Raw genomic sequence first — 26,818 nt, forward strand, 5'->3', positions numbered from 1 at the left:
AATACATCCGTCTGAAGAGATGAAGGCGCACTTGAAAGTAAATTGAAGACAAAAAATAGAAAACGTTCTCAAACTCCCTTTATGTATTTTCCTACAGAGCTAAAAAAAAAAAAGTCAAACAATTAACTAAGAAAAATATAGCGCCAACATAAACCTGAGTCTGAAAATGCTGTTTTGCTAAAAAAGGTAGAAAATCTACCTAATAGAGAACTTAATTAAATAACAGGCGCTCCACCTCCTTCTGTTTTCAGTGTGTGTGTGTGTGTGTGAGGGGGGGGGGGGGGTCTGTGTGTACATAGGACACATATTAAACACTATATTCGTTTATATTCATATTTATTCTCGTTTATGTTTGAAATCCGTGGATTTTCACTGGACATTTGAGAGCCACGAGTACAAAAAAATCTTAATATGTGGTCATGAAGGAAAAATCAAAAAACAAAAGAAAAAAAGAAAAGAAAAGAGAAGAACAAATGAATTATTCAAGCTCTACTTTCACCGCTGTAAGGTCGAACATACATTCATGGTGAAGTATCTTTTTCATATAGTAATTATGAATAATAATGCGAATATGTGTACACAATACATTAGCTATCATTGGGGAAAAAAAGAAAAAAAACCCCGTATATCTCTATATACATTGAAAGCCGTTAAAAGGATGTTTAATCTTAATACCTTATTTCAATTTAAGGGATTGATGTATTAGTGCATTAAAAACGAATATACGTTCTTAATTTGCCGTATGTCATCTCTCGTTTGTGTCAACATATTACATATCTCCCATTTAACTTTTGGTGAAATTAATTTTAATTGCAGTAATGGGTAGACATGGTGCGCTATAAACGCCCACTACAGTATTTACTACCACAAAAATAAAACTACTACTACCGCTACTACCAATAATAATAATAATAATAATAATAATAATAATAATAATAATAATAATAATAAGTAGAGATAAAAAAATATAAAAATAATTTCTAATCCTTTTGCTATCTTTAGTACTTGAAAAATCTATCTATCTATCTATCTATCTATCTATCTATCTATCTATCTATCTATCTATCTATCTATGTATATATGTGTATATATATATATATATATAATTTTTCTTGTTGTTGCTCGTGTCTTTTAGCCATTTTTCATTGTTTGAAAATGATTTTGTGAATCTTACTAACCGAAACTCTTTAGTTCTTTAAATAGTAAATGTTTTTATGGTTCTGTGGCTAAACCTAAATATATATGTATGAAAAGCAACAAATTGTCACCAGAGAAAAGACAGGTAAATAAACACATGAATAAATAAATAAATAAATATTATTTAGCTAAGTCTCATAATAGTATGAAAATTCACAATAAAAAACAAAAACAAAACAAGTATACAATAAAAAAATAAACGAAACATAAATAGTCCCATAAACAGTATTTATTTCTCTCTCTTTTTTTTTTTTTTTCCAATGATAGCTAATGTATTGTGTACACACATTCACATTTTCATTCATAATGGGTGATGGGTGATCATAGTGCAGCTGAAGTGAAACTTAGAGACAATATTTAGTGGCCGTGACGTGAAGACAGAAAATCCTCCAACGCAACACTGCATCTTTCCCACGTTGTGTGACGTGGCCTTCGGTAGAGCGGGCGGGGGGTGAACGTGACAGATGACGTGATCGGAGATGGGCTTAAACAAGTAAGATGTATGACCGCACAGACTTTCACTGGGATGCGAGGAAAAAGGCAGAAAAGCCTACAGGAAGAGAAGTGCAGATAATGCTCGCAGAGACGCAGCTCATTGGCTGGAGGACAGCAGAGAAGCACTTTTATTGGATAAGGAGAAGCAAAACAAAGCCTCCAGCCTGTTACAGAACATGACTGTGCTCCACCCCCCGCACCCCTCCCCTCCCGTCCCGGTTCTCTGCACATGACTCATCGTTGATTGGACCAGCTAAAGAGGACAAACCGGGATCTTGGTGTCGAACTATGTTCAAGAATTGATGTTTGCTGCCACACTAAGGAAACACCAGGAATTGCAACCCATGTTAGTGAAATCAATGAACACAAGCACAATATTTTATAACAACAATATTTGGCAACATTTTCTAGATAAGTTTATATTCATCACCTTGCCAATTCGTTTGCTCTTAGGTAAATAATAATAATAATAATAATAATAATAATAATAATAATAATAATAATAATAATAATAATAATAATAATAATAATAATAATGTCGAAATACCACTGCGTTTTACTGAAACTGAAAAACTCAAATCAGAATTGGATCCTGACATGAAAACATATTTTAATCAAATAAAAAATATTCTTGGTTGGGGGAAAAAAAGAGAAAAAGACAAAAAGTGAAGCATCAACTTGCCACTTCTGAAACGACACAGGCTTAATTTATTAGGAAATAGAGGACCAGCGCGCGCAGCACTACGCGTTTCTCTCCCCCTCGTCAGGCGTTGCTGCAGCTCGGCCATCAGATCCGGGCGCTGCTCTTTACATTGACCTTCGCTGTCACTAAGGCGTAATGGAGGCGAGGCCTTCTTCATAACCTTCAGTCACCCCACTTGTGTCGCTCCGCTCAGGACTGCAAAAGCGTGATCTTGGAGACGATCTCGCATTGAATTGAAGCAGTCAGTCGCCAGCAGCCATAAGCCGATGCAGGATGGACGACCAGCGGTCAACTAGACGTACTTGACCGAGATGACATGTTGAAAGCCTTCTCCGTGTTCCGCTGAGCGAATTGGCTTTCCTGGCCTGGTTATCATCATGTCATTTGGTGTGAATTATACTTCCTGTATCATTTTTTTTTCTCCCCCTCGCTTAGGACTTGTGAATGGAATACACAAATGAATGCGTCATGGTTTAAAATAATAGCAGAGCCAATTTGCCGTTAGATAGCTTAGTTGAAACCGAGATGGATAAAAACGTGCACAAAGAAAAAAGCTCAGTGCTGTTTACATAATCTGGAGATAACTCAGAAGTATTCATGAAGCCCCATTTAAAGCCACAGGTAGTGATAATATAGAAATCATCCGAACAATGGATGTCCACGGACTTTTTATTTGGCTATTTCGCGTCGGCCTATCCTATCCTTTGTGTAATCTTGAAAACTATATTGAAAAATGGACTTTTGAACGCATAGATTCAGCGTCCTGCAAATACGCTGATATTTAGGCTTCGTAAGCTCACTTGGTCATCTTTATTAACTTTTTAATCACATTTAGACACAAATATACGTAATTGTGGAAGTCTTTTCACCATTCCGACTCAATAGGGAATTATTTTTGGCATTATTTTTACTGTTTGTGACTTGTATTTTGCAGGAATTGTTTTCGTTTCTGTATATATATATATATATATATATATATATATATATATATATATATATATATATATATATATATATATATATATATATAAATTCTGTGGTAGAAGTTTGGGTCATTTCAGAGTCACATAGCATACTTCTCGATGCGAACTCCCTCAAATATTTAAGAATTACTCATAATTTTACAGTTAGGGTTTTAAGTAATTCGTTCATGTAATTATAGAATGCCTTTAATTCTACCCCATTGCCACAAAACATGATTTTTATATAGTGAAAATATGAAAGAGTGGGGTGTTTTATAGACGACAATATGTCTGGCTTGTAATAATTCTAACTTGGTTCCTGGTGATCCATTCTTTTACATTGTTTTTACAGATCATAATTTCAAGGATAAGATATGTGTTACTATTTAAAAATAATACTAAATATAAGGAAAGAAAACAATTGTCTATACCTTTTTTTTGTCGTATCTTGCAGATTGCCACCGCAGAAATGCGCAAAATTGAATCTATTAAAGTTTAATTGAAATTCTAAAAGCTCTGAATGTTTTTTTGTTTTTTTTACGCTTCCAGTTATCAAAAAAAAAAGTATTTTCCGACTCGAGTCTCTTTGTTTAATTCCATCTTCCATTTTTTTTTTAAATGAAAATACACTTAAAGTTTCAACAGCAAACAGCGGGCTTAGACAACACTCTTTTATATTTCCTCGTGCAAAACCCAGTAAGCGTCCAGTTTGTCCAGAGGCCCCTCCGCTCTTCCCGAGTTCCCTGCAGTGAGCCGTTCCCGTTGACCGTGGAGTTGGTCGGTTCTTTTTGCCCCCCTCTGTGTGGTCTCCGCCTGCGTGGCCTCCACATGCTTTCTTTCTCTGTCGTCGCGATCTCCCGTCAGCTCACATTTCTGTCACCTGTGGATAAATCAACAGTTGCTCACTGAACCTGGTTCCAAAGGCGTCGCTCCGCGGTACATATATCAAAGCTTGTTCGTGTGGACGCTGGGATTGCTTCGTGTTTCAGTCTTGTGATTGTATAATCGCCCGCGACGTGATCAAGGCTGCGGCGCTCAGACGAACCGTGGCGAAAAGCAGCTCCTTGTTACTCAAGTTCAACGGTTTCGCAGAAACAAAATTTCCACTTGAGTTTCTGTTTTTTAACGCTTTTATTATTATTGCAAGCAAATTAAGTCCGAAATTTGATGCATTTTACTCAAAAACATCTATTCACTAACTTGTTACCCTTATTTAAAAAATAAAAAAAGAAATCATTGTCAGATTCTCGGACTACGCAAAAAGTCTGTGATCCTAAAGAAGGATTTCAGATCAGTAAACTAGAGTGTGACAACATGCTCCTTAAAGCTCTGATTTACCACCAGTCTTCTATTTGTCCTGACAATGCGTTGTACTTGAGTTTGGGCCTCGTTATAAGAGATATTTCACTCCCGATTTCCACACACCCTTTCTATATTGACTAAAAGAAGAAAAGAAAAAACATTTTTAAAAAAGCATCAAAAAAAAACTTTAAGTCTTTCAGTCGCAGGTGTGATGGCTTACTTCTTAACCATAAAACCAAAACAAAAACAGGCTGTTGGTCAAAGTCTAGGGCTCTTTACTTAAACCAAATAAAGGACTACAGGAGGTGTCTTTGCTGCAGACTGACTGCGTCTATTTAGCCTCATTTACAGCCTTCAAGGCCTACCTGAGGTGGCGTTAAACAGTATACTTCCACAGCCGCCCCCTTCCACCCTTGATTGTTTACTTGTTGTCTGATGAGGTTTTATGGCGCACGGCTATGCATTTTCCCCCCAATGACTAAACCAATGGGATTTCCTCAGCCCTAAAAGATGGCTTCCAGCTATTTGAAGTTCATTTCCTGCGCAATCGGACTGTTTAATCTAGATGCATCCAGATAAGCCCGTCGACCTATCTGTGGTTATGTCACTTCTTGCATTAAGCGCGTTGCCAAACGGGATTAAGAGTGCCTCCCTGATGAAAAAAAGACAAAAAACAAATAAAAATAAGATTAAAAAAAAGAAAAGAAAGAATTATTATTATTATTATTATTATTATTATTATTATGCAGTTAGTTATTGCCAAAACAAAAACATTTCAAGAATTTTGGTTGCATTTGTATGCATTTGACTACTATTTGAATAAAATGACATTTATGTGTGAATGTCTTTTAATAGCATGGTGAGCAGAACTATCTTAAGTATTTTCTTATTTAATTATTTAGTTTTTTTTTTGTTTTTTTGTTTTTAAAGTCGTCCTAATGATATCCACTCTTGTTGGTGGGCATGCTTACATCGAAGTTGAAGTTCTACGCTCACACTTTCAAAGCGATCTGGTAACATAAAGCCTGAGTGGATGCGGGGGGTGGGGGAGAGCGGGGGGGCAATTTAATGGAACTCCATCCGGGGCACGCTAGGCCCTTTGCTCTCTCTTGTGAAAGACCCTTTTCCTCCCCCGAACTTGAAGTCGACCGTACAGACAAAGCTTTGGCTTTGAGAGCTTTTTTTTTTTCCCCTCTTTTTTTTCACACACACACACACACACACACACACACACACACACACACACACACACAGCGCCAGACTGCAGGCCTGCTGAAAAACGGAACCAGCTCGCTGGGATCCTCAAAAAAGACGTTATTTTAATAAAAAACACATTTGTCATAAAACGGACCGAAGCTTTGCCCCCCCCCCCCCCCCCCCCCCTCACCGCCCCCGTTTTTAATAAAGCTACAATTATTTGGATTATTTCATGGACATTTGCATTAGATGTACGCCTGTTTAAGCAGGAGAAGACGTCTTACCTTAGCTGAGCGCAGACAAATGTTAATATAATTTTTGAAATTCCCCAGCTGCTGACTTTGACTTCGCGTAGGTGGCGACTTCCCATCACGCCTGGCCAGTTTTGTGGTGTCTGTCTGGCTCTGAGGAGGGGGGGAAGCCAAGCAGAATACTATAGCAGCTATAAAAACGCAGGTCTGTGCAGAACTGGCTTTAGTTTTTTTTTCTTTTCTGGGCATCCTGTCCTCAATTACAGCTTAAAAGCTCCAGCACAAGTCGTAGAATTGGTCTGTAGTGACCCAGAGAGGCGGAGCGTGTGGCCGCAAAGATACCCAAATCGTTTGAGTACCCCGCAATTTAATCAAATAAAGTCCTCTCTTTAAGCAGGAGCGTAACATCATGTGGTTTTTGCGTGTTTTTTTCATAGACTCACATGAGGCGTCTGTGGGCGCTCTGGCTGTATTAGTCAGTCTGTATATTTCAAGGTCGTGTTTCAGATGTGTCACTTAAATCCGTGTGTGCGCCATCGGGCACTAGGGTCCAGACCAGCCGCAGCGATCTTAATCCTAGCTCAGGTCTCTCATTCACAGCACATTAGAGTCAGGTTGCAGCTTTTCTAAAACAGGCTTCATGGTGGCCCCCTGAGCGGAGTAGAACAGGGCGGAATGGCCTGTGTGGCATGTTTACCAAATTAAACAGCAGAAATGCATCTAGTCTCAGCACATTTACCGCCTCTACTTCTTCTTCTACTTCCATTTGCTGAATGCGTGCATTGTCTGTTTGCCACTCCAAGAGAATTTTTTTATTTGTTTTGTTTTTTTTTTTGTTTTTTTTTTTAAATATGAGTGATAGCTAAAAGGCATCTGATGTTGCAGGTGTATATTTTAATTTTAACTTTAAAAATAAAACAGCAAGGCAGAATCTTATGGGTGAATATTATAAATATCACGTCTCCCGTTGATTTTTGGTTTGTTGATGTATGCTGCATTTACGTAAAAAAAAAAAAAAAAAAAAAAAAAGATATATACATATCTTAACAATGTGAATTAAAACGGTGTTATATAAAACTAGCTGAAATGTTTGCATAGATAAAAACAGAACTGCCAGATAGTCTTGTTAATATTCTGGAGATATTTATGTTGTCGAGCAACGCACAGTTGACTGCACACGTTGATGTAGACTTTGCCAAACAATCGTGCGTAAAAGTGTAGCCAGCCACTTTTGGAGCCGCCATTTGAAATCACGAAATGTTACTTATGCGTCAGAATGTTCTCTAAATATTCTCCATTTTAATTTGACCAAAAATATCACTTAAATCAATTTCAAGCAGAGGGTAATGTTTATTGAGGTCAATGTTAATTTCTTGGCTGTTTTTGCTTTACGCACCTATTTGTTTTAACTCCGCCAATCTGTTATTTCTGCACACTGACCAGGAATCTAGATTAAGAAAAGAAAAAAATAAATAAACAAATGTCCGAACTTCCCTTGATGTTCCACTTCAAGACAATGAAAACTTTAATTGACATCCAAAACAGCATTCACCTTGAAATACTGCTTGTCGTTGATTTATAAACCACCTTCGCTGTTTGCTATAGAAATACCTTCCGGAAAGTTTTGATTTTGTTGTTGTTGTCGTTTTTGCTGGCGCACAAATACAAACACTGTGCTCTTCTTTTTGTTTGTTTTTTGCTTGCAGTTGAAACAGTATAGCCGCTACTTTGAACATGACCCTGATAACCAAATGCTCACTGAGCCAAACGCTGCGCAGTAAAAGTACCAGAAGATGATGACTAAGGCATCTCCCTAAAAGCAACCTTTAGAAATAAGCTGCTCTCCCCCTTAGTTCAATAAAACTCTGCTACATATCCCTAAAGTTGCAGACCATTGATTTGGTTCCAGTGTTGTTTTCGAGGCTGAGAACAGGCGGCATAATTCATTTTGAGGAGCTGCTTCCTCTGAAATAAATTAAAAACTTTTAGGGTTTTATCATTTCATGGTTAAAGGAGCACGTTTAGTTTTTAAACGGTGTTCTACCTGCTGCGTTCATTCAGATTCAAATCTTTTTTCTTTTTTTTTTTTTAAATAGTCACTAAGCAGTTAAAGATGTCTTTGTTCTCCTCGGTTGCGTGTTAAGTAATTCATTTTAATCCGGTATGGTTATAAACCACCAATGTCAAGCTTCAGGACACACAGCAGTCATGTCTCTCACACTCCTACACACTCCTTCCCCTACCGAAGCCTTACACACCCAGAGGATTGGGCGCACGCACGCAAGCGCGCACGCAGCCGCGCACACAACTGGAGAAAATCTGTCAATTCCTGCCGCGTGGTCACGTGGCCTCCTCCTCAGTGGAGTGGATGGAGATGGCTCTCCACGTCAGCTTACGTATCCCAATTTGTGCTTAGCGAACCTGCTTCAAAGAGGCGAGAGGCACGGCGCTTCAGAGCCATGTTCGGGGTGGTTATAGAGGAATCAAAGCCCAGCACAGACTTGTAGAAGCGGCCGAGCAACAATGATGGATTTTGACGAGAGGGTCCCCGTCGGATCGAACATGTACTTACCCAGTTGCACTTACTACGTGTCGGCGGGGACCGATTTCTCGGGTCTTCCCTCGTTTTTGTCTCAGACCCCTTCCACCCGCCCAATGACATACTCCTATTCCTCTAACCTGCCGCAGGTCCAGCCCGTCAGGGAGGTGACATTCAGGGACTATGCGGGTATCGAAGCGCCCGGTAAGTGGCCGCACCGGGGGAACTTATCCCAGTGCTACTCGAGCGCGGAAGACATGGTGCACCGGGAGTGCCTGTCGGCGCAGACCGCCGTCGTGGGTGACATGTTTGGTAAAAACAGCCCCTACCACCACCACCACCACCACCACCATCACCACCATAGCAGCGGGAGCGGAGGAGGTGGCTCTTCGGGTGCTGGCTCCGCCGCCGCCGCCGCAGCCGCCGCTAGCTTCTACGGGAGCGTGGGCAGAAATGGCGTGCTCCCGCAAGCCTTCGACCAGTTCTACGAAACCGCGTACGGGAACGCGTCGGAGAGTTCGTCGTCGGTGAACACCGCCTTCTCAGGGGACAAAACGCCTGCAAGTAAGCATCCGGAGCAGACGCCGTCCTGCCGGGACTCCGAGGCAAAGGAGCAGCGAGATGAGACAAGCAGTCCGGAACTATCGTCCGGCAACAATGAGGAGAAATCCAGCAGCGGCAGCAGCAGCAGTACGTATTTAAACGCAGTGCTCTGCTTATATGGGAGAAAGTTTGCAATCTTGCGCGCTGCTGTTAAAAATTTTATATGCTGTTTTATAAGCATATAAGGGTTTATGGAGGGCCTGTAGACCCCCCCCCCTCTTCCCCCCCCCCCCCTCCAGTCTCCAACAAAAGTTTGTTATAAACTGCAGGATCACGTGTTTGGAATTGAAATTGGCCGTGAAAGACAGCATGCCCGTCAGATTTGTTCTTTTTTTTTTTCGTGTGCGTGTGTGTGTATTTTGTAATATTTGCCGTGACTCTCGCTGAAGGAGGATTTTCACACGGAGGAGCAGCAGCAGTTTCCATTTATGACGAGCGTGCTAGTTTTACGCTTTCTTTGCTTTTAAAAGACCTCTTGCTTGTAACGAGGGTGGTGTCTGTGCGCTTCAGGCTGTAGTGCACACGATCTGCCCTGTTAAAGCAACCAGTCGGTATATTTCGCATTTAAAGTGCATTGTTCGCGCATTTCTAAACGTGTTTACCTAAACGAGCTCGTCCTTGTGATCTGCATCGGATGAGAGCGTGTTTTCCCGAAAGCCTGCGAAACAACCCGGTTTTTCCTCTCGTGCAATATGACAGAAAATAGATGTGATTCAATTTTAATGGCTTATATACATTATAGTGAAAGCATATTAAAACGCTTATATAATTTGTGACTGCATGTCTTTTTCTTTTTCTTCCCTTTTTCTTCTGTGCCTCCCAGGTGGACAGAGGACGCGCAAGAAACGATGTCCCTATTCCAAATATCAAATACGAGAACTGGAACGAGAATTCTTTTTCAGCGTGTACATAAACAAAGAGAAGCGGCTGCAACTGTCGCGGATGCTCAATCTCACCGACCGACAAGTCAAGATCTGGTTTCAGAACCGGCGCATGAAGGAGAAGAAGCTGAACAGAGACAGGTTACAGTACTACACGTCCAATCCTCTGCTTTAGGGGGATCCAGAAAAAAAGAAGGAGAAGCACATTGCTCCGGTTTCCCCCTCCCCTCCTGGGACTACATAGGGTTCGTCCACAGACTCACTGACTTCTCCTCGGTGTACTTCGTGTACTATACCACAGTGGCCGGCGACGGCAGCAATAACACTGCTGGATTGTTCATTTCAATGTTCGATGACACGCAGAGTGCGCTGATATGAAGTAAGCATTCATGGGCCGTGGTTTTGCGCATCAAACTGATTTTGAAAAGAAAAAAATATATATATATATATACAAACTGTTTTTCTTTTTCTTCTGTGTGCGCTCCAGGTCTCTGTTTTCGGAAAGGGCCATGTTATTAGAACCTGTTTGTTCTTATTTGTCAGGGGGTGAGTGGGGGGAACAGTCATTAATTGACTGCTTAAGTGTATTTTGTAATCAAAAAATAATATTTTATTTCTTTTTATTTTTGTCTGTTGTTTAAATCAGAAATGTGCTGGATTTAAACTTAAGGCGAATAGGTTGACCTATTTAGGGAGTCTGGTGGAGCCTACATTGGTGTGACCAAATAATGAGTCCGTATACGGATGCGAATGATGGTGTTTCTGTTCATGTTTGTGCTTATTTATTTTGTATGGCCACTCGTTTGCTCCTGTCTCTTTTTATGCCACGGCTGTCCGAGTCCCAATCCACGGGCAAGCTGTTGAGATTCCGCCTCAAACCAGCTATTCTTATCTCTGACGGTCGCCTATGGAAGAAAAGAGGGCTAATTATTTATATAATGCGTATCTTTTAAACGCGTAAAGCCATGCTGATGATCATATGCAGGCCAAAACCAGACAGATAAGCTTTGTCCGCTTGGATCCGGAGCACTGAGGTGTTCACGCAGGTGTAGCTTAGAGCTTATCCCTCCAATCTTTGGACTTCTATGCATCCTTTTTATGACCTTGTTTTTGCTAAATCCAGGAAATGTGTTGAACATTTGACTATAGATCCCGTCCAAATTGTTTCTACACAAACGGAGACATTAAATGTCAAAATTGATTCGCCAATTAGAACGCCTTTTCAACCAAATAGAAACGCCACGATACATTTGGTTGAGCGTTCAAAAGTTTTTTTAAAAAAAAAAGATTGTCAAGCTTTCAACATATATGGCTATTGAAGTCTTCATCTTTATTTAACAAAGATAAATACTACAAATTGAGGGGGAGTGGATCAGCCCATGGGTCATGTCTAAATTTTTCCTGTATAAAGATGTTGAATGTCATAATTGGTTTGCCCATTATACCCACATTTAGACATCAGCAGACGCATAGACGTCTTTCCGTCTTTGACTTTTTAAACCACATTTTCTGTTGTTGTCTAGTCAGAACGCAAGTCGAGAAGAGTTTGCGAGGGGACATTCTGCTGCAGAAAAGTAACAACCTCATTGTCACTTTTTATATAATGCGTTTGATTGTGTTTTCAAATAATAATAATAATAAAAAAACAGCCTGCGCAGCTTTTTTCACCTTTTACCAAACATGGCTATTCGTCCTTGTTTTTCTTTTGTCCAGCGAAGGATACGGAAATGTGGATTAAAACAAACAAACAAAAAAAACCTCTCAGAGCTTCCATTTAAATTAAACCTACATACAGACATTAAATGTCACAATTGGTTAGAACCACGCTTAAACCACATTTATACTCCAATAAACGTCTTTAATAAAACGCATTTTCACATTTCTAAATTATAATTGCATTTGTTTTTTTACTTGCAGTCAGAATGCGGACCCCCACCCCCCTGTTTTTAATTGATCATTTCTTTTGTTGAAGAGATTCTGCTGCAAAAAACGTCTTGACGTCATTCTCACTTTGAGGCTTTACATTACTTTTCCTTTCAAATTCATTTTTAATATCACCATTCGTGCAGCTTAAATCCACCTTTCACCAAATCTTCTTCTTAACACCCAGAGGAATATGTCAGAAATGTGACACTCGGCTTATCTCGTCTATATTTAGCCTAAACAAAGACACTGAACGTCAGTCTCGATGAGCCTATTTGATCCAAGCAGATTTTTTTATCCACATTTGGACACCAGGAGACATCTTTATGTTGATGCGCTGACATTTTACGATGCACTGATCGAAGGCAAAGGCACATTCTCTGGAATTTAGCACGAGAGGGATTTTGGTGGTGCTGTTGGTTTTACGTGCACACGTACTCACGAAGGAATCGTGACAAGAAACATTTTTCGCGTGCGCACTGATTGCAGCGTCAGCCAGGGTCATGGCAGTGAAGCAGTTGCTTTTGATATGAGCCAAAAAATATTTTTGTAATATGCCACATTTTCAAATAACTTTAACAATAGTTTGGTCATGCTTAAAATGCGTTCGGTCTCAGTAGCTGTTTCCCTTTTCTTTTTTTTTTTTCAAAAGTTGGATTTTGTCTCGTAAATGTATTCTAAATAAACACATTGAAACTTAGGCTCAGTTGGCCCATTTAAATCGCCTCTCCAACACGATATACATACATGTGGAAATAAACAGGTCTTGATGTAGGCGTCTTTTCAACGATTTCCTCGAGCTATTTAGACGGAGTGCTACTTTGTCTTTTCTTTGTCTAATTAACATATCTTTGCCCAGGGGATTTGGTCTGCTGTTCGCAACATGTTTGTTTCCAAGAATCGTGATCCTTGCGCTTTCATAAAAGTGCTCAATTGCTTGGATCAACTGCTTTGGAAGGCCCAAATTGTGTATTATATTATATTTCTTAAATATAAGGAAGAAAGGAAAACAAAACGATAAAACCAAAATGAAACGCTGACTGAAAATAGCATTGATATCAGTTTAAATCCTGTTTGCTTAATGCCCACATGCTACTTTTCTTTGTTGAAAGCTGGCTCTCGTCTCGATGGATCACATGCGCGCATGTAAAACTTTTTACGCACCCAAGATCAAGATATTAAACGCACACTCGCAGAAAAAAAAAAAAAGACAAAATTTTTTTTTGCGGCAATCAGGTGTCTTTGCGCGCAGCAAACAATTGAAGGGAGTCACATGTTAAAACTTAGGTCTCTCAAATGCAATTTGGGAGCAGTCCAAACACACAAACACACACATACTCCCTAGCTTGGACGAGCTCAAGCAAAAAAGGATGACAGTTTGTTTGAGATATTTGTGTCATTTATCACAAACAGTGTTTACTTGTCGACTTTAAATAAATTGAAACGGTGGAATTCTGCCTTTATTTTGTGCTTTCTGAAAATGTTAAGCCATCTGGCTGCGTCGCGGTGCTTCCCATCTTGCCCAAAGCGATAAAATAGCTTACTGTGTCCGCCACAAATGACATTTTGGGGGCATCTTGCTGCAAATACATTTTAAAAACTACCGACTTTACATCAGCTTGTCTTCTAATGGCCTTCCTCTGGATCATTTCTTGTTTTTTCGTGCGCGCAAGCTGTCATTTTGCTGACTGGCCCTGGAAACACTCGTGGAGCAGCAGCCTCCCCTGGCAAAGGGGTCGCCATATTTGCTGTTGTTATCACAGTGTTTATGGGAGCTGGCCGCAGCGCATTGGCGTTCATATATGACAGTCAAAAGGGTCATAAACGCTGGGGAGAGAGAGGCTGAAGTTTATGGTTGCCTCTCTCCGCCATAGTCCGGCCTTGCCTTACCTCGCCTCGCCATGCGCATCCTTTACTGAGCGTTGGAATTCCGTCCCTAATTACGGGACATCCTCCCCCGTTGCCAAGGCAACGTGGTCATAAAAGCTGTCTGAGGGTCTGGAGCATTTGTACAATTGGAGTGCTGGTGCAATAAACCGTCTGAGACCCAAGGTTATTAACTGTGTTACCAAGCAAGGCGACAGCGATGACAAGCAGAGGACAGGATGGCAAGAGAGCCTTTAGTGAGCTTTGCTGCATCGACTTCATTTTGCAGGTTTTCCCCCCTCGATTCGGCTCTTCTGTACCGAGGACTTGACGCTACTACCACTGGGCGGCGCTATTGGGACCAAAGTCATGGCCTTGGATCTTCTGCTCCTAACGGAATGCAGGTAAGGGTTTCCTCAAGAGAGCAGACGTTCCTCTGTAGCAATAGCGTAGTTTCTCTTTTGTTAGGTCGAGTTTTGTCTCCTGATTTCTCTCTGGTACTAACTTGCGCAAAAAGTCTCCAAGCAGGACTTAATAAGGCAACACTTAGGCAAAAATATTCATGCCTCTCGTTCCTTTCTTTTCCCTGAGCTCGACCGATTACTAGTCTAAGCTTAGGCTTGCCAAATGTTTCGCATTAGGTTAAGCCGCTTTAATTGATAACAGTTGGAGACAGTTCCCCTTTCGTACCTGTGCCTAACATGCAGAAACCATTGCAGTTTATACTCAATAACAAATCCTCACCTTCCCCTGAAAATCCAATTAAACCTGCTCCACGCATTGTCTTTGATTGTCAAATTTAAACGCCTTGAAAGCTCGATTTGCTTTCTACAGTGCAGCAATCACGTCTTTCCCTTCCTGTGTAGCCTAGATAAACTTTGGCGATGCTCGTGTCAGTTCTGGACCGAGTCTCCCACCCCCTCCTCAAGTCCCCCCCACCTTTTGTCTGTCTCTCGTGAAAAATAAATGCTTCCGCTGGATGTAATAAAACGCCGCATTATTGTTCATAACTGCACTCAGGACGAACATGATACGAGTCAAGCGGCCTCTTCGGCAACCATTATATGGGCCCGATCAAAGCCAGCGGTTGGAGTAAAGTGTTTTCAGGGTATTACAGCGCGGCAGCTGTGGAAATGAAGATTTAATAGCAACAATTAATAACTGTAACACAAAGATATCGATAGCTGCCCTCCGCCTCCTATTCCTCAGCCTCCAAAATGCTTCTCCGACAACACGAAGTGTGCGTGTTATTAATCGATGGTTTCAGTTTCTTTTCTGGATCGTGTGTCCAAGAGAAAACTGGTCTGTGCTAGGAGACATGGGAATGGTTTGGGTGTTAATTTGTGAATAAAATCGGTTGGATTTAGAACCAGAATGTTGTTTTAAGTAGATATGTATAAAGAGTAATTGACTAGGAAGCCTTTTTAAAAAAAAAAAAAAAAAAGTTGCGTCATGCTCGGCGTTAATTGAAAAATGTTCACCGTTGACGTGGAAAAGAAAAGAATAAATCTGAGGCTTTCTACAGTAAAATTGCATCTATAAAAAAACAAAATACTTTAGAATGTGTTAATATATATACATCACGGTTTAAAAACCCAACTTTTCTTCTAAACATATAAAGAGTTTTTTTTTTTAACCCTCGGGAAAATAAAACAAAATAAAATAAAAATGCTACGATGCACAATTGGAGCTCTATTGTGTCTCAATGCTCAACAGGAGGACGTGTATGCGTCAAAGATTTAGATCTGCTTGATACACACAGACAAACAAACACACTCTCACACGCATTTAAAAATATGATTACTATTAGATTTTTCCTATTTAAAATGAGCGCATAAGTAGACAGACAAAGGGACGTTTTGAGCAACTGCATTGATAGTGTTATAGGCAGAGAGAATTATTATTACGATTATTGTTATTATTATTGTTGTTGTTGTTTGTGTTGTCATTATTAGTAGTGGTATTTAGAATTTAAATAGATAAGCTAATGTTAACTTTGATATGCTCTGAAGATAAAAAAAGAAGACAAAATGAACAAATAATGTATCTATTGAAATGATCTATACCTTATGAGAAACACAATAATAAATGTGCAACATGAATCATAATATACAAATAGTATATAGAAAATAATATAAAAAAATAGTAAATAGTATAAAACATTTCTTTTTTAAATCCTGAATTTCATTCCTAAAAATAAACTGCGAGCTAGTAAATGCGTTTGAGAAAACTGAAGTTCAACAAGAAATTAAGAATGGAGTACCTTTTTGTGTAGGAGTATATATTTTACCGGTTTTATGCGCAAACTCTTATCCTGCTGACTTTTCAATATTAGTTCAAACTCACGAGGATGATGTGACCGCACAATTTAAAACAGGAAGTGTGCGATACAGCCAAACCTTTCATAAGAGGTTTGACTTTGCTCTGTGGAAAAATGCGTATAATTTGGCCTTTTGGTGTTACGTTGTTCCTTTTTACCCGCTGTTGCCCTCCGGCTCGAAGACTCAACAGATAAAAAGTCACTATGCCAAAGGCGATTTCTTTCTGCAATCTTATTAAAGACTTTATTGCCAGGGATGCCCGTTGCTTTTTGTGTCATGTCTGTTTTGTGGCGGGTCACAGCGGCTATGCAGTTTAAAATTACTTCTTTACGCAAAGACTGTAAAGCCTCATGTTAGTGAATGTTGAACCAATTTTGATGTTACATTGGTTTTACTTTAGTATCCAATCACCCCAAAATTAGATATTGTCACTTTTGAGAATAGATATATCTTTTTTTGAGGATCCAAATTATTCTTGCTCTAACTGCTGAGTTTTTTTTTTGTAATATTTGATTTGCTTGCATTGCTACAATACTTGAAACACTTCGAAATGTTGTTACATGTTTCATCATTTAAACAAATAAATATGTATATTACAACCATGTGCATTGTTGGACTTATAGTCTCTTCTGCACAGGTTGGTGCATTAAGACGAGGTGTGGAAACACTCTGATTGCTCTGCCCGCTTCTTTCTCTGCTTGAGCTCCATGATGGATTTCTGTTCCACTCCTACGTAGCCTGAGAGTGGGAGGGGACTGTCCCTTCTTCCTGCGTTTTCATTGGTTTTACAGTCCTCTCGGCGGTGAGGGGGGTGCCTCTAATCATATCCAGCATGTTTTGCACAAGAAATGTCAGCCAGAAAGGGCTATCTTCTCCCTTCGCCAAAATACACTACAATAATGTCATGTTCGGACAGCCCGTCTGGAAACGCATTTTTAGTGGACTCCCTGATCAGCGCCCGCACCGAGAGCGGCGGGGGTCACTATGCCGGGAGTGCGGTGTGCTTGCCGCACAGCACCGCAGTAGAAGTGCCTTACGGACTACACAACTATGGATACTTCCCAGGTATGACTAAACGGAGCGAGGTCGGCCCCCAGAATGTGGTGTCCACCTCAGGTGCATACATGTCCAGCATGGAGATGTGGATGGACGCGCAGAGGTCATGTCGTATGGACCAAGAGCACTCTGTGGGTCCCCAGGTCGCACCGTGCACTTTCCCGCAGAACATCAAGGAAGAGAGCACCTACTGCCTGTACGAGCAACCCAAGTGTCCCAAAGCCTCCACCGCCGAAGACCTTACATATTCAAGATTGACTTCTTCTTGCACAGTCACCGATGGCGGCGGAGGTGGTGGTGGAGTTGGGGGCGGCGGGGGGTCGGTGCCTGTGCCGGGCTTCTTCCGCTTGTCTCAGACGCACGCACATTCTCATAAACTTTACAGCGCCAACAACGGCCCCCAGTCGAACCCTTCCCCTTCCCATTCTCATTTTGGCCTGCAGCACCCCGCCGACCACGCTCGCTTCCACTCGCCACCAACCTCTGCGTCTGTCCCAGCCACGGCGGAGAAGAAGGGGAAGGACGCGGAGGAAGCCACAGACCTGCCGCCTCAAGCAGCTTCGGGCACCGAGGAGGGGCGCGACTCCTCGGACGGTGAAGCCTCCTCTGCAGAGGAGGCGGAGGAGAATGATAAGGAGAGACGAGCAAAGGCCACTAAAGGTAATCGTTGCGGGACTTTGGTGTGGTCAGCCTTGTTTAGGTGGCAAACAGGTAGAGGGAGACTTTTTAATGGCACCTGTCTTGTCTTATGCTACGGTCTGGTCTACAGTCAGACGTGGAGGCACGTGTTTGTAAACATGGCATTCACAAAGTATTGCATGAAGCCGGTTTTGGCATTACTATTATTATTATTATGCGTCAAAACCCAAACATAGAGCTTATGAGCTAGGCATCACCTAGCTATCAAATTTCAAATGATCAAATGAGATAACTTCTAAAATTTTACGATTAGAGATATTTTCAGTGATAGACCGCTGTGGAAACTGGCGCACAGGCCTACACGCATGTATGGCACTAGGTAACAGGAAACATTTTCTAAGATTTTTACTCCAAAACATGATTCTAGATATACTTTCCCCTTGTGCGTTATTGGTGTAAACGTTGTTTATAGATAGAAAGCTGCAAAAGACCGTGCCATTATTTTACGGTTGAGGAAACTGGCAGAAGAGAAATTGATTGATTTTTTTTTTTTTTTTTTACATTTTCAGTCACCATTCAGATTTGTAAATTTGAACTTTTACGTGCTTTAACTCGTGGCACATGTTTTGGTGCGTTTGTCATTTTTCTTCTTCAGACATGTTTATTATTACAGCCGTCCTTTAAAATGTGTTTATAGCTACTAACCCCCGGACACAGTTTTGCTGAACAGACATAGGAAAAAAACAACAACAAAAAAAAGCTAGCTCTCCTTAGCTGATCTAAACAATAAGGGGAAAAAATGGGTGAAAAATGAGACGTGAGAAGAAGCTGGAATAATATCGCCTTGTTGTTGTTTGAAGGAACCAGCTGCGCCAACAGGCAAGACTATAATTTCAGTCTTGCTAAAAATGTATCCGTTTTTTCTCTTTTTTTCTGTCAAAATTAGTATGGAAGATATTACACAATGTCTTAGTAATGTAAAGTCACATAAAGACGTCTGTTTGTGTGTAATTATCATTAAAGGGCGATTAGGGTGACCAAAATTGATTTTAATATTTTTTTAAGGCTTTATGAATAAAACTGAATTTTTTTCTGGGTTTAAAATACACCGATGGACGCCCACAGTTTGGATGTGAAAATTATATTATTTAAAATATACAAAAACACACAGACACGTCTGAATAAGATCATGTGTTCATGTTTGTTGTGGTGTGCTTCATAATCATATGTGCTTAAGCTACTTTGCTCTTGCATTCATGATCCTCACTGCGTAAAAGCACAAAAAAACAAACAACCTATTTATCTGCCATCCTTCTAGGAGACACAAAAAGCGAAAACACGGCCAACTGGCTGACAGCGAAAAGTGGCCGAAAGAAACGCTGCCCGTACACCAAACACCAGACCCTGGAACTGGAGAAGGAGTTCCTCTTCAACATGTACCTGACCCGAGAGCGCCGCCTAGAGATCAGCAAGAGCGTCCACCTGACGGACAGACAGGTCAAGATATGGTTCCAGAACCGCAGGATGAAGCTTAAGAAAATGACGCGGGAGAATAGGATCCGGGAGCTCACCTCCAACTATGGATTTTCATGATAAACAGCGACTCAAAAAGGGAACAAAAAGTTTGGATGAATTTATTGACAAGCTATCCTCCAAATTCCTCAACTCCAAGCTCAAAGTTTCATTTCCCTGAGAGATGCAGCCTTCTCTCACGGCCCATCATCGTGTCTGGCCTTCTGAGAATAAAAAAGAAAAAAAAAAAAAGTTAAAACATAAAAAAAAAAAAAAAAAACATCTTTGGGTGTTTTAGCTGTGACTGTTTCTCATGTGTTTTTGTATTGTTACATCTGTTGTAGGGAAGGATCAGTGCAGTTGAATACACTCCACCCCCCCAACACACACACACACACACACACACACACCCCTACACGCCCACCCCCACGCACACACACACACACACACATGCACAACCCCCCCCCCCAACACACACACACACACACGCCTACACACACAATGCAAAAATGTATACAAAGTAATACCAGGGAATTAGGTTTAAATTCCTAAATGAGCCGCTGTCTAAATTCGGAAAATATACTCATTAATTCCTGGAGTTGTGCATAAAATTTCCACACAAATTCACATTTGAACAATGGAATCTGCAAGGCTGAAAAATCAATCAGAATGTGATGTTTCATGAGACATGGGCTGCCTCTACATGTTCGAGTTAAATGTGTAAATTGTAACTTTGTTCACACTGAGAACAAAAGCAGTGTGAAGGAGGAATATTTTTGGTTGTATATTTCTGTGTACAGGTGTGTTTTTTTTGTGTAATGCCTAATAAATTATCAGCTCGGACTCAAGACTAGCAGCTTGAATTTTTGCAAAGTGGATAATAATATGTTTTGCTTGTTAGCACAGGGGTAAAAGAAATACATATATATACTGATTAAATAGTCAACGGATGAAATCAAGCAGACTTCCTAACCCTGGAGGTCCTTTTGTTTTGTTGAGAAAGGACCGTTTCTGAGACCATCGGAAATAATTAAGATATTAGGCTGTATAAGCCGTCCTGCTGCATGCCCAGCCGGCTATTGTAGAGTTTTATGACTGGCTGGTATATGAGCTTTCTCCCTCTCCTCGAAGAGCTGCTTCAGTTGAGAGAGAGCCTGTCGCACGGAGAGGAGGCCCGTCTCACAGGCTATTAGTAATCCGAAGGCTCTGTGGATAAACTGTTTCCATACGCGTCAATCCGGGAATTAATGGGATAAACAGATCGAGGATTCGGGTGAGTCCATTCGCCTTTGTGATTCTGCCTCCTTTTTTTCGTTGTTGTTGTTGCGCATTGTCTCGGTGGCTTATCTACACATGTAGTTTGTAGAATGCTGTGTTATAGCAAGACGCTGTGCTTTTTTCTTTTTTTTTTTTTTTTTGGAAACATGATGACGGAAGCGACCACCACGGCGCATTACGAACCGGCCGATTGTATTCCTCTTGAGGCCCCGGATCGACTGTCGAGTGGTTTAGGTAGTTTCATGTTGTTGGGGGTCCATTTCTTAACTCTGCAACATGAAACTGTCTTAATTGCCCCAGTTGCAAACCTCGAGACCAAGCGGAAGGCAGTTTGGAGAAATAAAGATGGTCGGACTTTTTTTCCCCTCAATGTGTATAGGTGTTTGGATGGATAGGTAATAAATCGGGGAGGGGCTGGGCTGGTTGCTTTCGGTCTTTGTGTCCAAATATTTTTCTTGTTTTCCTTGAAACCCTTACAATCTTGCTACATACACAACAAGTGGGACTGGGCTCGAATATTTGTGCCCAAAACTCTGACGCAGTTTGCGTGCTGGATTTGGGATAAAGCATTACAACGTTTTCCGCTATTAGCAGTGACGCAGACACGCCAGACAAGGCCTCGGTTACGACCACTGCAGCAGTGGAGGGGAAGGGGAAGGTGAATGGGGCAACAGCGACCTCCGCGGGCAATGAGACCGGATGCTTCCTCTGCGCAATAGTGGCTCCAAACACAAAAGGAGGAGGAATGGGGGGCTTTATGGCGATTTTCAGATCCGCCAGACAGGCTGTTATCTGCAGAAGCAAAAGAAGTGAATAGCCCCTGCGGTAAACCGCGGGGGCTGAAAAAGACACCCTGATTTAAAAGCTTTTACAGCCCTGAGAGCCATTGGCGTGGTGGCGTCTTTTCCTGCTGCAAAGGTGTTTGTTCGTTCTTGTTTGTCCATTCGAGGTTTTAGTGAACAAAAAGGCGCACTGCAGCCGCTGGTCTCATCCTCCTTTCCTTCCTTGCTCGGTCTGTTTGATGTCTGCTGCTTGGATACTGTGCAAGTATACCAGAGAGGTGATTGGAAATCAGATTGTGCATTCTAGACACCTCGGAGTCTTTCCTTTCCCACATCCTCTTCTGTATGCTGTGCAGAATGCAGAAAATCTGCACGGCTTCAATTCCCTGTGGCCTTGTAAGGGTGTTGGCCAGACTGTTTATATGCTTGCATGAAATAATACACCAGAGTCGTGCAACAAAACCCAAAGTTGCAGCTTCTAAGCCCATAAGACAACATTAGAGCTAGACTATTAGAAAATGGGCATGCATAAACTCAAACATCCATTTTTTTACATTTTTTTTTAAATTAAAAGTGACTTGGTGCTGTTTTGTTTGCTTTCACGCTTAATATACACACGATTGAGAATAAAATAATTTTATACATTTAAAAGTGACTCAGTGCATAAATTGAGCTATTAAATATATGAATGTATTTTGTATATTTAACAGTTTAGAAATGTCTTAAGATAGTAACTCGTGGTATTTTAATTCTTTTTGCGCATTACTCAAGTCTGGCACAATATTCCCGCACATTTATTTGAGCTTAGGTGCTTCAGCATTTTATAAACTCAAACTTTCAGGAACCACATTTAAAACACAATCTAATTTTGTCGCTATTTTTTATTTATTTTATTTTTTTTGAAGGGTGAAAAGTACATGGACTACAGTTAAGGTTAATTTTAGCACTATTCTGAGCGTCATGTTACACCGAGTCTCGGGCTGCTGGCAGGTATTAGGAGTGCGTTTGTTAATGGTGGCGATGAAACCAACATGCAAGGGCAGCGCAAGTGATAACGGCGGTGTAAATAGAAACGGACGTCGAGTTAAGCAAACTGTTATTTACCATTAATCTCTTACACGGAGAGATATATGAAAAGACGTTACGAATTGGGTTTTTGATATTGTGCCACATGACGTGGTTCGACTAATTTAGTCAGTATTATTGGATACAGTTTAAATACAAGTCTTACTTAATATATTTACTCATTATCATTGCTAATTTACCGCTTGATATTATGATTTAAAGAATGCCGAAGTTACACTCTCATTATTTTTAACCAAATCTTACATCTGACAAACGTTTGAAAAACAAAATTCAGTGTTACTTCTTAAATAAATAAAATAGATTGGACATTGCACAAAAACTACACTTTTGTTACTTTCCTGTCGCCCGTCTTTAATTCAGTCTTCATTTTTTTAAAATTTAAAAATAATAGTTAAAGAATATATATCCGGACGATGAGACGCAGAGAAAATTAGTTGTGTCCTACTTTTCCAGCACGTTAACCAAGGGATCATTTAGAAAAATGATCCCTTTGCATTAATATATTTTTTTATTTGTAAATAAACTCACCTAAGTGAATAAATCTTTCTTTGTTGTTGTTGTTACTGTTGCCAAAATAACCCACAATTTATAAAGTATATAATAAAGAGTGTCCCTAATGATATAATGATAAAACTACTAATGCAAAACAAACGATAAAAATATGGACAAGTTGTAGGACCAACAACAACAACAACAACAACAACAACAACAATAATAATAATAATAATAATAATAATAATAATAATAATAATAATAATAATAATAATAATAATAATAATAATAATGAAACCGGAGCTCAAATATATCTTGCATCAGAAAATAACAAAAGTGACACAATATCTGTACTTCATTCAGCGACTTCTGAGACTCCAAACATGGGAAACTGGCGCACATTGGATGATGTTTCCCGCAGCCTTCGGAGCAAAAATAAAAACAGGACGCAATGTGTTTTGGTCGTAATTTATCCTTGCATTGCTTCAATCCTCGAGTTGCAAAGTTCCTCTTTAATACGCGGGTGTTTCTAAATGTGTTTTGGCGAGCGGCAGCGGCGGAGCGCTTACGTGTCCAATAAAGTAACTCGTAAAATAAGGCTTCCAAATACATATTGTATCGTTTTGGATAACCAAGGAAGGGATTTGAATGGCTGTAAGTAGCAGTGCTATTGTTGACTCTTCTCTCTTTTTTCATTCATATATATATATATACAGTATATATATATATATATATATATATATATTTTAAAATCTCACTCTGTACAGATGTTCAAATCTTGATCATTTATAAAAAAAAAAACAGTGCTTGTTATAGTGGAGCAGGCTGAGTATTTAATGACTGCAGGGATTGATTTATCTTTTATTGTTCGGCTTTATGATCACGTGTCTCGGCTGCCCAATGGCATCGCGGCGTGGCTCCCCATTACTTTCCCCACTGTAGTTCTCCGTGCATGGGGCCAAGTTGCTACTTGATTTCTCCACATTGTTATTTTGTGAGGCTGCGCTTTGCTGCGCGTGCATTTGTATGTGTGTGTGTGTGTGTATGTGTGTGTATGTGCTTTTGGGGAATGTGTGCTTTTTGTTTTACTTTGCATGTATCTGTTGTATGACTGCGTACATGTGAAATCGGTCTAATTTCCCTGCCATGTCGACGTCCGGAGCACTCACGAGCTACTACGTCGATTCCCTTATCCTGCCTGAAAGCGAGGAGCTCTCCACCCCGAGGTACCCCTCCGGTGTCGGTGTCCAGCACGCCAGACAGCCCGCCCCTGTGGTTGACCACAGCGAGCTCGGAGCTTGCGGCTTCCCGTCCAAAGCCCCTGTTTTCGGGCCGTCATGGAACCACGTCCCGGCTCAGTTCCCAGGCGCCGTCTCCTCTGTTTATCACCACTACGGGCATCCGCAAGGCCCGATGGCCGCGGAGACGGACGCCCGCTACCAGTCTTGGCTTCTTGAACCCGTGTCAATGACTGGATTACCGCCGAGTCACCATCACTATGCGATCAAACCGGAGGGTCTGGGGACGCCACCGGGATCTCACACGGCGCTGCTGCTCTCCGATTACGCCAACGGCACGGTGGCGACACCGTCACCCGGAGAGAAGGACGAGTTGTCCGCGCAGGGAGGGGAGCTGAGTGCAGAGGGCGAGGACAAACCGGCCCTGGACCCAAGTAAGTTAGTCCGCTCTACGATCTTTTATGTTTCAGCTATTTTTACACATAAAAGCCACGAGGTGCGAGGTGCATGATGTCAGTGGGCATTCTGTACGTGCCATTACCTTATGGAGGGCTGTGAAGGGCTCACGTTGCAGTATCAGATGTTGGAGGCTGCAGAAAGGTGGACAGCTGTATTTAGACATGATGCGTCTTTCACTTGACATACGTTACTGATCCATTATTTTTATTATTATTATTATTATTATTATTATTATTATTATTATTATTATTATTATTATTAATATTATTGATAAAATCAATTTTGAAATGTTCCTCAAAGTAGAACCAGTACTTGATCTCCCCCACACACCCCCACTCCTTTCCACATTCTTTCTAGATAACCCTGTGTCCAACTGGCTCCACGCGAGCGCCACGAGAAAGAAGCGCTGCCCTTACACCAAGCACCAGATCCTGGAGCTGGAGAAGGAGTTCCTCTTTAACACCTACCTGACCCGGGACCGCAGGTACGAGGTGGCTCGACTGCTGAACCTCACCGAGAGACAGGTCAAAATCTGGTTCCAGAACCGCAGGATGAAGATGAAGAAGTTTAACAAGGACGGCGCGCCGAAAGACGACTGAATTACGCGCAGATTTGACACAGGATATCTAGGCTGTGAGCAGATCAGCTGGACATTTGTTTTTAAAAACTCCCTCGTCTTATTGTACTATATAACATCTTATAGAATTATTTGTCTTGTAAAAGAAAAAAAATAGCATGTCGGAGATTAGTTTGATGCTACTACCTTTAAATTGCACAATTCTGACAGTGCCCATTGTTTTGTTTAGTTGTTTTAATTGCTTTGTTGATTTGAATTAATACCTCGTTAAAGTGTTTAATTAATTGGCCTGCTCCTTTTTATTGTGCTTGTTTGTGTATGGATGTTTCTAGCCAAGTGTGTGTGTGTGTGTGTGTGTGTGTGTGTGTCTGTTTTGTTTAGTTATATTTGTTGTCTAAACGTATAGTTTATGAAAGAAACTGTGTTAATTTTACTGTCTTTTCTCTATCAGTAATAGAACTATGACAGATGGCCCTGAATTTGAGACTAACTTTAAAAACCGTAGTGGGAAAAACAGCTCGCATTGATACACACACCGCTCAGATCTCTTAGAAATTCCTAATAGATCTTATCACAGGTATAGTTTCTGTCATCGACTACCTATATCGTTCAACTACCTACAATATGTTTGTTTGTTGTTTTTATTTAGACTTTGGGTCACATAGATTTGCTGGCATCACTGTAAAAAGAAAAAAGAAAAAAAAATAACACGTCTGACTGAATTTCAGGGAGTGACATTTCCAATTAAGGGACGCCATGTTTGTTAGAGAGAGAAAATGAAACACTGTAGGCTATCCATTGAATACCTCGCACGGTCTTCTGACCGTCAGACGTTTGGTTCATATATGTAATTTGTATTATTTATTAAATAAAACAAATTATATCACGAAAGCGTTGGTCGTCGGACTTTCATTTTAGGATTGTGTTTTAGTTAGTCTAGTTTTGCCGTGCGTAAAAAGTGCCCACAAATAAGATTGCATGCAGAAAATATATTGTCTTAAATGTATTTATTTATTTATTTATTTATTTATTTAGTTAGTTAGTTAGTTAGTTAGTTAGTTATATATTTATATATTTATGTCTTTTTATTTATTTCTTTTATTTATTCATTTATTTGCTTAGTTTAAGCTAAGTTATTTGGACAGTTTTTACACACAAACGCACAGTAATTAAAATGCAACTATTGGTGAGAGTGTGTACGTGTGTGTGTGTGTGTGTGTGTGAGTGAATGTGTATGTGGGTGTGTTTTGGGGAAAGAGTTGCGTCTTGGCAGAGGATGTTGTTAGCTGTATACAGCCATAAAAGACAATTACGGCTATAACCTTTTATGGGGTGCAAAGCGCTACGAGGCGAGAGGGGACGCGCACACGCTCACGCACACTAAAAGAAGAGACACTGAGATCTTCGACAGCTGAAGCTCAGAAGAAAGCGCCCGGCGTGTTTGTGTCCAGCTCAGCAC

At 40.7% G+C, this 26,818-nt stretch overlaps 3 protein-coding genes and 2 long non-coding RNA genes across 5 annotated transcripts; 3 read left to right on the forward strand and 2 right to left on the reverse strand.

Moving 5' to 3' along the window:
- Window positions 1–3,933: 3,933 nt before the first annotated feature.
- Window positions 3,934–8,791, reverse strand: LOC114155611 (uncharacterized). Its single transcript, XR_003597794.1, has 2 exons — window positions 8,680–8,791; window positions 3,934–4,237 (listed from the first exon to the last, which is right to left on the reverse strand). It is a non-coding gene; the product is annotated as an uncharacterized LOC114155611 (long non-coding RNA).
- Window positions 4,244–13,505, forward strand: hoxa11a (homeobox A11a). The gene is made up of 2 exons (XM_028035574.1): window positions 4,244–9,336; window positions 10,073–13,505. The coding sequence occupies exons 1-2, from the start codon at window positions 8,631–8,633 to the stop codon at window positions 10,303–10,305; spliced, it is 939 nt and encodes a 312-aa protein (XP_027891375.1). The 5' UTR covers window positions 4,244–8,630; the 3' UTR covers window positions 10,306–13,505.
- Window positions 13,506–16,856: 3,351 nt separating this feature from the next.
- LOC114155606 (homeobox protein Hox-A10) lies at window positions 16,857–20,290 on the forward strand. The gene is made up of 2 exons (XM_028035573.1): window positions 16,857–17,956; window positions 19,254–20,290. The coding sequence occupies exons 1-2, from the start codon at window positions 17,089–17,091 to the stop codon at window positions 19,526–19,528; spliced, it is 1,143 nt and encodes a 380-aa protein (XP_027891374.1). The 5' UTR covers window positions 16,857–17,088; the 3' UTR covers window positions 19,529–20,290.
- On the reverse strand, window positions 19,554–24,464 carry LOC114155610 (uncharacterized). The gene is made up of 2 exons (XR_003597793.1): window positions 24,255–24,464; window positions 19,554–19,671 (listed from the first exon to the last, which is right to left on the reverse strand). It is a non-coding gene; the product is annotated as an uncharacterized LOC114155610 (long non-coding RNA).
- On the forward strand, window positions 23,751–26,250 carry hoxa9a (homeobox A9a). The gene is made up of 2 exons (XM_028035575.1): window positions 23,751–24,757; window positions 25,140–26,250. The coding sequence occupies exons 1-2, from the start codon at window positions 24,232–24,234 to the stop codon at window positions 25,379–25,381; spliced, it is 768 nt and encodes a 255-aa protein (XP_027891376.1). The 5' UTR covers window positions 23,751–24,231; the 3' UTR covers window positions 25,382–26,250.
- The last annotated feature ends 568 nt before the right edge of the window (window positions 26,251–26,818 follow it).

Source organism: Xiphophorus couchianus, chromosome 13 (genome assembly GCF_001444195.1).
Source record: "Xiphophorus couchianus chromosome 13, X_couchianus-1.0, whole genome shotgun sequence".
Classification (NCBI taxonomy): domain Eukaryota; kingdom Metazoa; phylum Chordata; class Actinopteri; order Cyprinodontiformes; family Poeciliidae; genus Xiphophorus; species Xiphophorus couchianus.

Bases quoted from the DNA above. Each gene is read 5' to 3' on its own strand.
- hoxa11a (XM_028035574.1), top strand. From the start codon at position 8,631: ATGATGGATTTTGACGAGAGGGTCCCCGTCGGATCGAACATGTACTTA. The intron at 9,337-10,072 runs GTACGTATTTAA...TGTGCCTCCCAG, and splicing joins CAGCAGCGGCAGCAGCAGCA to GTGGACAGAGGACGCGCAAG.
- hoxa9a (XM_028035575.1), top strand. From the start codon at position 24,232: ATGTCGACGTCCGGAGCACTCACGAGCTACTACGTCGATTCCCTTATC. The intron at 24,758-25,139 runs GTAAGTTAGTCC...CATTCTTTCTAG, and splicing joins CAAACCGGCCCTGGACCCAA to ATAACCCTGTGTCCAACTGG.
- LOC114155606 (XM_028035573.1), top strand. From the start codon at position 17,089: ATGTCAGCCAGAAAGGGCTATCTTCTCCCTTCGCCAAAATACACTACA. The intron at 17,957-19,253 runs GTAATCGTTGCG...CCATCCTTCTAG, and splicing joins ACGAGCAAAGGCCACTAAAG to GAGACACAAAAAGCGAAAAC.